At 33.1% G+C, this 12,840-nt stretch overlaps 1 protein-coding gene across 1 annotated transcript; it reads left to right on the forward strand.

The window, feature by feature from the left end:
• The first annotated feature begins 3,348 nt into the window (after window positions 1–3,348).
• LOC109186025 (zinc finger protein WIP2-like) lies at window positions 3,349–7,586 on the forward strand. The gene is made up of 2 exons (XM_019335943.1): window positions 3,349–4,259; window positions 7,084–7,586. Exons 1-2 carry the CDS (start codon window positions 3,600–3,602, stop codon window positions 7,552–7,554), a joined length of 1,131 nt encoding a protein of 376 aa, XP_019191488.1. The 5' UTR covers window positions 3,349–3,599; the 3' UTR covers window positions 7,555–7,586.
• Window positions 7,587–12,840: the final 5,254 nt, after the last annotated feature.

The raw sequence follows: 12,840 nt of genomic DNA on the forward strand, positions 1-12,840 counted from the left end.
TCATTTTTTGTTAAAATATCAATTTAGCCATTGTTCCGATGGGAGGTCTGAATGGTCAAATTTAACATTTTGTCCCTCAAAATGTAGCCATGCTTGATATTACATAAGTATAAAGAAATAACATTACTTTCTCGTCCCATTTTATTTGTCAACGAGACTTAATATAATTGAAGCTATTTTTTATTTAATTTTTTAAAATATTAAGTTTAGTATTTGATAGGGATTATTCCCGACGGTATCATACTGTAAACATGCTTAGTATAAGACGTACCACCGAGTAGAGCCATCGCCGAGCATTATCGACCTTAGAGTGCGTTGACCCGACCCCGTTCACAAGACCGAGTAAAGGTGCGCTCGGCATGGAGCAATGCCGGGCTCTTATCATTTCACCCCGACCATATTAGGTCGGGACCAACCACCTGACCTACACTACTTAGAGCCTTAGGCTATGCTCATTCAGTGAAACCCAGTAATAGTGGGTCCGAAAGAGTCCAAGAGTTTCGAGGCACGTGGAGGGATAAGCGAAGCCTCAGACCTTCCCATGTGCATGCGTTTCACGTGCCACACATGCTGAGAGACTGGCATGTGTTCCCTCACACCTCCTACAAATACTGAATTAAATGCGTGAAAGGGGACTTTGGACACTTCTAGTTTAGTCTTATTTAGCTTAGAACCCTCTAACCTCACGCCATTACCCGGGCTTATGACTTAAACTAGACTAGAGAAGAATCCACCCGCGATTTGACATTAGTACTTGTACAGTTGTACATATTCATGGGAACCACGTATTTACCACATCAGTATTAGTATATAAAATTTATATATATTTAGAAATTACATTAAAAGTACTATTAAACACAAAAAATCAAATTTAAAAATAATTAAAAATTACTAACGAAAATAAGCAATGAAGATGATGAGTTTGTTTGACCAATAAATAGTAAATAGACAGACAAAATGAGACAGACGGAGTACATTTTTATTACTAGATATGACTTTTGGAGTATTAGTAAGTGCTTGAGCCTAGATCCATGAGAATTGGTATCAGAACCAATCTATCCAAATAGTTGAAATATAGAAAATATAGGTGTGAAGTTGACAAAAAAAAAAAAAAGACAATATAATATTGATCCCCTAATAATAATATAGGTGTTACATTTGACTCATAGCTCTTATCCGAAAGTATACATAGAGATAAATCGCATTAAAAATACATTCAAATACGTATTATGTGTGACGAATTCGATTAAAATAGTGTTGGTAAAAATTAAACATATGATCTTTTAGGACGAAAATGATATTGATTTTAATATTAGTGCTTAATTAAAGCACTTGAACAAATTAACAACGTGGCTAGACATTATAGATTTATATTTTATAGTATCATATACTTCTTATTAGTCTACACTATTGTCACTTAACAACTGAACAAGCACTTAAACTAGTACTTGCAAATTAATTAAAGTTTAATTTTCGATCCTTCCCATGAATACTTTAACAAATTAAATGCGGTGGGCGATGTGAATCTAACCCGATTTGTTGTTTCATTCGACGACATTTTTGTTTTATTTTTACATGGAGATTTGATGGGTTGAGTTTGAAATGTGGCGCGAACAGTTACATAAGTATATGAAAATAAAGTTACGATTTTACTAATAGCTATATCGTTTGGCATAATGGTAAATTTTTTATCCTGACAATGAGTATATGAAGTTATAGTTAGTAATGAAAATGTAATTTTATTTCTTTATACTTACGTAGCAGTCAAACATCATATTTTAATGAGATGATGTTGGACTTGCCCAACAATAGTTTAACTATTATTAGTTATTACTAGTAGTAACACTACGTAGAACAAGGACCACAACATGCATGAAATTACAAAGTTATTTTCCTTAAACATTTTAGATGATTTACCAAATGGGCTAGCTAGCTTAAGTAATTAAGGGAAAGAGAATGTAAAATATTCCTTTGTAAATATTTAAATGTGCTGTTTTGATCGTATATTTTAATTGCAATCAAAAGGTTAAGCTAGTATTCAACAAAAAAAAAAAAAAAAAAAAAAAAAAAAGGTTAATCTACATTATCGGGTGGAAGCTAGCTTGGAAGACCAAGTCTAGTACCATGTCATCAAAACATGGCGCTAACTGTTAAACAAGTATAATAAAATTGAGTCTTCGCTATTAGCTATAACTTTTGGCATAATAGTAAGGACTAAATCTGACCATTGATTTCAAAGCAAGTCACATGTTCAAATCTGGCTAACATGTTGTGCAATTGAGGCTAGCGAGTTCAATCACAAACAGTTATTGTTGGGCGAACATTTAAAGAGTTGAGTCTAGCATCCTACCATATATCAAAATGTGACACAATAAAGTTACGCATTTGTTACTAGTTATAACTTTTAGTGTAGTGGTAAAGTTTGATGATCCTGAGTTAGTTATAAGTATTAATTTAATTTAAAGAAGCCTATAGTGCCAACCAAAATCAAATATACACACGTACAATTTTTTTGCTACACGGGATACTATCAATAAACGTACCAATAATATCCCGTACAATTATATATATTATATCAAATTAAATCCGACATTATTAATACCAATACTGATCAGTACCGTAAAAAAAAAATTCATTAGTCTATATATATGTACTATATTATATATTTATGTATTATTTTAATGGAGTATGTCAAACTAAGAGAGGGGATTGGGGAAATGCACAGTTGCTAGGTTAAATGTGCAAGAGTGCATACAAAAAAGAAACAGTGCACATGCACACTCTTCAAAGCAAATGCTGAGATAGTAGTTCAAACCTTGAAGACTATATTGAATGATTTTTGAGAAAAATTAAAAATATTATTGTATATACTAACAAGCTATTATAACAATGCAGAATTTTCAGTCTCTCTTGGCCTTTGGGGGGAGACAACCAACTGCTATACATATGTGTAGTATCTGACTTTGTTCTTGGCCTTTCTTCTTACCTATACATACATTTTTTTCTTTCCCCTCTGCAGCCTTTAATCCCACAGGTCGTGGTGTTGGTGGTAGTGGTGGTGAATTGCTCTATCAGCTATACATACATACACCCTCTGAAATAGCCTCGAAATGTGGAGTCGATTTCAATAATTGAATAGTGTACAGTATGACAGTTACGTGTCGGTAATACAATAAAGTTAAATGAAATTCTTGACCTACAGTGTCCGACAGAATTCTAATTTTTCGCTTTCACTTCGCTATCATGGGCATTTAACCTACCCTACCTTAACCCACTCCCCGAAACTTTCTTTTTAGAACTTCCCCCCTACCACTATTCTCTTATATACTTTACTTTACACATTATTGCTGATTCATATATGCTAATTATGAAGAGAATATGGAGTTGAGGGAAACTCTCGAACGACTCGAAGAGTGTAGAAAAACTTGAATTTTTCACTTTCAGTTTGACGAAAACCCACCATTAAACCATCCCGCTCGATCCACTCCACCACCACTACCCATCTCCCTCCCCAAACTTCTTTTTAGTTCCATCAATGTATAGCCCTAATAGAAAGAATTGAGAGAGGGAGAAAGATTGTTTTTTTTTTGGTTTCAAGAATGACAGAACCCTACCACAATTTCTTCAATGGATGGCTCAATTTCAGCCCTCTCCATCAATATGAACAAGAAATCTCAACAATTTCTTCCTCCCCACACCTGCAACCCTCCAATAACACATTGTACTACTACCACCACCACCACCACAATACGGCGGCACCACCACCACCACCGCCACCGCCGCCAAGAGAACCCCGCCCTATCCTCCCCAACCTAAACCTCAGGGAAGAAGAAGAAGGAGGAGGAGGAGAAGAAGAGGTGGAAGAAGATGAAGAGGAGACTACCAATACTGAAACCTCACCCCCACCATGCAATGCAGAAACCAGCAAGAAGTCATCATCCTCCATTAAAGAGGAGAGTCTGAGGAGCTTCTCCGCGAGTAGCACTGATGAAGAAGATGTGAGCGTTGCCCTACATATTGGCCTCCCATCTTCTTCATCTTCTTCTTCTTCAATCAGACATGGCAGCACCTCTGATTTCACCACTTATGCTGCGGCAGCTTCTTCTGCTAGTGCCGATAATGTCCTCTCAGGTTTGCCATTGAACAGACTCAACAATGGACAGTATTGGATCCCCACCCCTTCCCAGATTCTCATTGGCCCTACCCAGTTCTCTTGCCATCTTTGCTTCAAAACCTTCAACAGATACAACAATCTCCAGGTATTCTTAATTGCTTCAATCCTCCAACCCCTCAATTTTTCTTCCCATTTCTAATTTTTTGTCTCCAACCATTTTGGGAAAGACAAAATCTAAAATTTGTTAGAATTTCATAAGTATTAACAAACAATTTATTCCTGATTAGTATTATATTTTCCAGCATAAGTATTATATTTCCATCTTGACCCGACCCGTATTAAGGGAGACTTATCCATGGAGAAAAGGGTATGTGAGAATTGAACCCAGAAACTAAGATATGATGATTTGGGAACTCAATGCAATCAATTTCTTAGTCCATTTGGTTGATAATATATAAGTTTAGTTCACTTAGAACTTGAAAATTCACTTACCCTTTTGTTTAATGTGAATCTTTAAGGTAGATAGCTGCAACTAGGTATTTTATACCTCATTCCTCAAATAAAGACCCAAAAAAGAATCATTTTGGAGATTTCTTGCACGAGAACGATGTTAATCTGATCTTCTTTGTATTGTTTCAATTTTTGTAAGATAATGTCTCACTATTGATGACTCTCACCCGGTCACAGAATATTGATGGTTTATTACCATGATATATATGCACAAGTAAGCACAATATTTAGCCATCAAAAGATTAGTCATTGTTAACAGGAAAGCACACATTTTTCCAAGAATTGAACTCCAATGATGTTTGGCTTTCCTCCTAAAACCCCAAAAGAAGTTAGCAATCAAACTGGTTTTAATTTCAAGATTCCTCAATTTTAAATCTCTGCAAGCATTTTATGATGTTTTCTGGTCTGTTAAGTTATCATGTGTTTATCATACACATTGGCTATTAGCCTTTTTGGGAAGGGTAGGGGGCAAGATAGGTTTCTAAATTTCGAATTTTGTGCATGTTTTTAATCTCTCAAAGTATTATTGAATGTAAAAGTGAACAAATTTTCCAGCATTGAACTGACAAAACTCCAGACAAAAGCAAAAAAAGAAAGTGGAATAGTGTTACTTCCAGGAGAATCAGGCCAGATGATATTTTTCATCCCTTCAGAGTCCAGTGTCAGTTAAAACATCATTCAATATGTCTGTCTAGCAGCCTACTTTAATACAAAAACTTCGATTTAATAAAAAAAATTCCACATTTCATACCTAAATATGCGAGATAATAAATTCGCCTAAATTATTTATAGTTGATCTTCTCAAATTGATAAAGTTAATATAGGCACCTCCCACAAAATGTCGAACTTGAAACCTTGTGATTTCTCAAGCAACTGCTAATTAGCCTAATTTAATACTGAGACTTTGAACTATATACGGAGTATTATATTAAATACTTTTTAATAAATCCAAATTAGCTTATAAGTATATACTTGTGTTGTCAATTAGCTATTAGGAAAATGGTATCTCTTTTAAAATGTTCTATTGTTATGTTAGCACTCTAAGTATACTTTGATACAAAGTAAAAGTAGTATTCTTTATTGATTAGAAAATGGAAAAAGATATGTGTACTCTTATAGAGTAAACTTTTTTGTGATTTTATTTTAAAGTTGTGGCTTACTCTTTTTTCTAGATGAATCAGAACATATCACTTAAGTATGAAGTAAAAAATGGAGCATAAATTAAGAATACATACGTGCAATATTAATTACTTTTAGAAAATAGACATTTTTTTCAATGTAGATTGTCACTGGTACTTATAGTATCAGGTACAATTATATATACTATTTTTTATTGTATCATATATTATTAGGACTATGTACAAAGTACATTGCACCACATTGATATTACCCATATTAGGGGTGTAAATGAGTTGTTTGGATACAATTCTACGGGTATTCCAATTTGATTCAATTATTTTTGTACCGATCTTGATCTCAAATAGTTTGAGTAATGAATTCAGTTCAAGTCAAACTTGAGCATTCAGTTTGCATAGCTCACAAGCCTGGCCAATTGAGTTTATATATATATATATATATATATATATATATATATACTATTATAAATGTATTTACTCCCTAATATATGTATATCTTATAAAATGACCATAATCAAGATATAATATTGAATTTTGTGATGATATTTAGTTATAAAATTATATTATTATTGTTGTGGTTATTAGTATTATATAAGAAGTACAAAATTTGAGATTGCTCAAATCAAACTCAAAATATTATTAGAGTTCAATCAGCTCCGACTTTAATTTGCTTTAAGTTTAAACTGGGTCAAAGCTTTGACTGTTCATGGCGGCTTAGTTTGGATTGGTTACACATACACCTATTGCTACAAGCCTACAACCAAGTATATTACATATGATTATATCTAAAGTTGGTAGATTATTCCCGGCATTTGGCCATGTTGCGTCATTGAGTCACTGTGATTTATATCTTTCCAAATACTCTGACGGGTTAAGGTGTGGGGCCTTGGGGTTGAGAATTCAACCTTTTACGAGGAGAATATATCACATATGATTATATCTTACCATTATACCTTATTATACTATTGACACGGAGACAAATGAGAGATGATTGGAAAATAATGTTATATCTAAATAATTTAACGATACTGAATAATAATCTATCAGAAACCTGACCTTGTAGTAGCAAAAACAGAAGCAGTATGTTGATCTCCCGCCATAGTTGACATCTTGTGTGTTGCCTCTTGAACGGGTTAACCATTTTGTGTTCCATACTTAACTCAGAACCACATATGGTGTATTGGTGTCTACTGAGCAGTATGAGTACCATAACTGAATGTGCTATATATATATATATATATATATATATATATATATATATATATATATATATAATGCATGTTTAAGTATAGTTTGTTTGCATTCACCAACAAATTAATGCAGATGCATATGTGGGGGCATGGATCACAATACAGAAAAGGCCCAGAATCACTAAGAGGAACCCAGCCAACCGCCATGCTAAGGCTGCCGTGTTTCTGCTGCGCCCCGGGCTGCAAGCACAACATCGACCACCCCAGCGCCCGCCCATTGAAGGACTTCAGAACTCTCCAAACCCACTACAAGCGGAAGCACGGAGCCAAGCCCTTCATGTGCCGGAAATGCGGCAAGCCCTTCGCCGTCAAGGGCGACTGGCGCACCCACGAGAAGAACTGCGGCAAGATCTGGTTCTGCGTCTGCGGCTCCGACTTCAAGCACAAGAGGTCCCTCAAGGACCACGTCAAGGCCTTCGGCCACGGCCACGCCCACGCCGCCCTGCCGGACGACGCGCCGCCCAACCACCTCGCCGGGGAAGAGGATAATGAATCCACGTCCGACGTGGAGCAAGACTACTACGTGTACACAGGGGATTTTTAATTTATTTCTTGAATGCATGCATATACATACATATATATATATATATATATATATATATATATATATATATGCATGCATGGTTTCGATCTCATCAGCGTTTATAGTAATCAAGGGTTTTGTATCTTCCGATCCCTCTGCAGTTAATTGGCTAGCTTCTTTAATTTCCGATTACTACAGGTTTTCTGTTGGTCGGAAAATGCCAGATTTTTAGCGGTGGTGGTGGCATGGGCTAGAACTTGGAAGAAGCTAGCTAGCAATTAAAGGTGTAACTTGTCAAGGATTGCATGATTATATATATATATATATATATATATGATGCCCTAAAGCTATTTGAAATTGGTGTTGAGAAGGTTTAAAGTTTAAACTTTGCCCAAATTTTATGTGTAATTTCCTATATATGGTTATCCAACCAAAACCTTTGTAATTAATAGAATCTAATAATCACAATTTATTATTTTAAAAAATTGTTGTCATTGATTTAATTAATATTCTTTATTCCTTTCCAGATGATGACCAAAAAAATTCACAATAATTATCTAAGGGTATGATGCATTGGAGTAAACCCCGCTTGTAATAGTCCGTAAATTACACTTGGTCACCCATTTCAATATATAATGTTGCGAAATAATGTATTCATATAAGTATCATTTAATATAAACTTCCGATGCACGAACAAACCAACTTGTAAGGGTGCGCTATATTAAATACGGAATATAACTTTTAGCTAAACCTTTTCTTCTGGAGTAAGAATCAAACTCCACGGGAACAAGTTGGGTGTTACAATCCTACTTTATATGCAAAGGTAGGCATTCATAGTGTGATGAGTGAATTAGGGTTCTCACCAACGGCAGTTTGAGAGCAACCTCTCAAATTGAGGGAGTTTCTTGTGCGCAATAAGCAAAGGTCTAGCCTCTGTGGTTTATGTTCAGTTGAGTTACCATGATTTACATCCTTCCAAATGCTCCGTCGAGACAGAGTGTGGGAGACCCTTAGGGTTGGGGTTCAACCTTTTGGAAAGAATGAGTAAATTAGGGTTTGCAATGGATCGGTCAATTGCAAGAAGAGAATGAAGTTTAGTGTGTAAGTTAATTAATGATAGTTCAAGGCAGAACTTTTGTGTATATTTATTTATATGTTATAAATGAATGAGTTTGAACAAAATTTTAATGCTCGTTGAGTAAACAAGTGATGAGGTGCTAGTGGGACATGAAGGCCCTACATGTATATAGATAGAGAGTATAATTGAATTTTTTTATTTTTGCACAAAAATCCATCGTCCAATTTGAGAGAGGTTTATGATTGGTTGATAGCCCGCCTTAGACTAGATTCTTATAGAAGATATTATTAGTATCCTCGAAATATAGATTTTTTTTAATGGGATTTTCCATTACACCGAATTTATTTTTATTAAAAAAAAAAAAAAAAAAAAAAAAAAAAAAGGGCCTTTGTCCCTTTTGTTTGGCTTGTCCGCTAATTTGCTTGTATACGTTCATTAGAGCATCCCTGAGAGTTATTTCTGAGTATTTAATTTAGGCCAAAATGTTGACATGGAAGAGGGGGGGAGGGGATCAAACCATTTAGGTTTCCTCTTAAAGAAGCTTGTTTAAATCCTCTTGTAATATTTATCAGTGTTGTAAAAATCACGCATAGGCAGTCGGCCTCTTAGGCGTCTTAGGCGCCCGCCTAGGCGCTCTAGGCGGTCCCTAGGCGCCTAGAGGGTGCCTAGCGATTTTTTCAACATTGAAATTTATAGCTAATTATTTATGCTATTACAATTTTATAAAGGGAAAATGGCAGTTTTAGTCGATTAGTTATATTTAAATTGTAGACTCAGTCCATGAACTATTACCCTATACAAATCTTTCCTTTTAATTATGTTGAAAGTGACATTTTCAATCAATTACTTGTAGATCTTGTTACCATTATTAACAACTAATAATTCACCCGCGCGATGCACGAAAAAAATTATGTTATTATAAATATAAATAAAAAAACTAAAATATTTTAAATTATTTAATACAATAATATTTTTGAGCTTGCTTCCATTGGTCAAGTATTTATTATTTTTATAGAATACAAAATTATAATTAAAATTAAAATTAAAATTAAATTTTTATATGGTTAATATAATCTCTAATTATGTGCATATTCAAATAAACTTATAGAGATAATTTACATAATTACATTGATTTATTCTTAATTGTATTTCATCTATATTATAATTTTCACAATACAAATAATAACTAAGATAATTACATTTGGAAAGCAAATTTTAAATTTTGTATGTGTAAATTTAAACTCTAATTGAACACATTTTTTATATGATTATATAATATATAACTATTTTATTTTTCAAAAGTATATTTTTTATATAATTATATAATATATAGCTATTTTATTTTTTAAATGTTGTGCTTTTTTTTTTTTATATAATAAAGGATGTTGTGGCATTAATTGTAACATTAATTATTTCTCAAACCATATAGCTTTATTATATAAAGGATTTATTTTGAATTTTCAAATTATTAAAGGAGACATTGGTTATTTTGTAAAATTTTCTCAAATTTCCTCCCCCCATGAACCTTCATATATACTCGACTCTTACGGCAAAACCATTTTTTTTTTTTTGGGTACATTTGAAGCCCTCAAAAGAGAGCATTATCTAACCCTTATGTAGGGTGTATTACGAGCGTCGGCATTAAGAAGATCGTTTAGCTCAGCTGGGACCAATGTTGAAAAAATCGTTAGGCGCTTGGGGACCGCTTAGGGCGCCTAGGAGGTCGACCGCCTAGGCACGATTTTTGCAACACTGGCTGGGGCATTGTCCAGAAAGAGCATTCCCCAATCAATATTCTGACCCAAATTCGCCAGCCACTCTGCGCACTTATTTCCCTCTCACTCAATGTGAGTGACCTGGAGATTCCTAAACTTTTTTGTCAGGTCTAAGCAATCTTTAACCAAAGTCACAACAGTGCATCCCCCATTCGCAAAACTATTTCTAAATACTTGTTTGTTTTGATTGAGGAGGAATCTGAGAAACAAAAATGACAAGTATGAGATTACTTATGATTAAAGATACATCAATTATTAGCCAGTACACCCTCAAGAAGATTTAGTGCAATCTCCAACATTTGTTTTTAGTCAGGCACCTCAAAAAATGATACTAACAAAAAAACAGCAAATCATTCTAAATTTAATAAGCAAAAATGCAAAATAATTGAAAGTATGTGTCATATATTTAGATAATAAACATTGTTTTTTGCATGTTAAATCATGTAACTCAGGTTATCATTTTATTGTTTTGGTGTCTATTAAACTATTTGCAAATTAGATTGTACTTTGTGCATCACATGGATATTTTTAGTTGTTTTTGTGTCTGTTAAACAAGTGCAACTTATACTATTATTTGTGTAACGTATGATATTATTTTGCAGTAAAGGTAGCATATATATAAAGATTCATGGAGGGAATTTGAGAAAATTTTACAAAATAATCAATATGTCATTTAATAATTTAAAAATTCAAAATAAATTAATAATATTAACAAAATCTATAAATAATGGATTGGAGCTGTCACTTTCAACATAATTAAAAGTGAAAATTTGTATACAATTTTAGTATAATTATGGACTAAACTCGTCATTTTTCGTTTTATAAATTATTATTTAAAAGTATTCTCTCGACTACTTCATTATTTCTACTTTTAATTATCGATTAAAAAAGATATTTTTAGTCGTCCTAAATGTCTTCAAATATAGTATGATGCAATTTTGTAATCCTTTCAGATACAAATTAAGGGCACATTTAACAAAAATAAAACATTTTTTTAAAGTTGAAAACTAAAAATAAAATATATCAAAATTATAATCAAAATAAAAAATGTTATTATAGTTTATGAACTAAAAGTGAAATAAATTCTTATAATTTTAAATTTTGAAATAAAATTATATCTATTTTCTATATATATAAAAATCATTTGTCTTGAAATAGTTACACCACACGTTTCAAAATTATATTGGTTTGATCTTTAGTATGCATATCAACAATTATTGGTTATTAACTTCTAAAGGGGTGACCGAGTAGGTGGATCATAATTCTCGTATTAGAAAATTATGAGTTTGATTCACCACCTTAATTGAACTTGTTTTTGCTAATATAATATTTACCTGGTTATTATACAAGAGCGAATTTATTTTTTTTTCCTCCACCCAACCAGTGTGAAGAGTTGTGAGGTAAAAATATTTTTTATTTTATTTTATATTTCTTAGCATTTTTCACCTTAAAAATGATTATAGTTTTTATATATTGTTATTTCTACTTTTGGGCTTAGTCTCCAATCAATATGAACAAATAATTATGGGGTATCTCCTTTCACCTTTTCCTTTTCATGGGAAGCCCAAACCCCACTAATTCAATAGTTATGCTGTGCAACCGATGAACCGAATGTACCATGCACATGATGCATACGATGCAAAACGATGTCGTTTTGACTAAAAACACGCGTCTCACTTAAAAAAAAAATCAGGTTTGATTCTCGGCAATAGCATTATTGTGGATATATAGTTATGAATTTCTGGATATATAGTTATAAATTTGTGGATATATAGTTATGAATTTATGGATATTTAGTTCATTCATTGTGGATATTTAGTTCATTCATTGTAGATATTTACTTCATTCATTCACTGTGAATATATAGTTATGAATTTATGGATATATAGTTATGAATTTCTGGATATATAGTTATGAATTTATGGATATTTAGTTCATTCATTGTGGATATTTAGTTCAATCATTGTGGATATTTAGTTCATTCATTCATTCATTGTGGACTTTTACTTCATTCATTCATTGTGAATTTTTACTTCATTCATTCACTGTGGATATATAGTTATGAATTTGTGGATATATAGTTATGAATTTCTGGATATATAAAAATGCTATTGCCGGGAATCGAACCTGATTTCTTCTTTAAGTGGGACGCGCGTTTTTTTAACCAAAACGGCACCGTTTTGCAACCGTATGCACCTTGCAAGGTGCATTCGGTTGCACAGCATAATTTGCGCCACTAATTGATAAATTATTGTGTGAACTATGGTCTATATAGTTTTGTGGGTCATGAATAGAATATACATTGTTAATATACTAAAAGTATATTATTTACCAGGACTATGTGGTCTAATGGTACCCGGGTTGGACTTACACTTGGAAGGTTGTGAGTTCGAGCCTCAGTGGAGGCGTTACTAGCTCTTTGTGTTTTAGTAGGTTGAGAAAGTATATGAACAG

The sequence above is a fragment of the Ipomoea nil genome, unplaced genomic scaffold (assembly GCF_001879475.1).
Source record: "Ipomoea nil cultivar Tokyo-kokei standard unplaced genomic scaffold, Asagao_1.1 scaffold0188, whole genome shotgun sequence".
Classification (NCBI taxonomy): domain Eukaryota; kingdom Viridiplantae; phylum Streptophyta; class Magnoliopsida; order Solanales; family Convolvulaceae; genus Ipomoea; species Ipomoea nil.

Bases quoted from the DNA above. Each gene is read 5' to 3' on its own strand.
- LOC109186025 (XM_019335943.1), top strand. From the start codon at position 3,600: ATGACAGAACCCTACCACAATTTCTTCAATGGATGGCTCAATTTCAGC. The intron at 4,260-7,083 runs GTATTCTTAATT...AAATTAATGCAG, and splicing joins ACAGATACAACAATCTCCAG to ATGCATATGTGGGGGCATGG.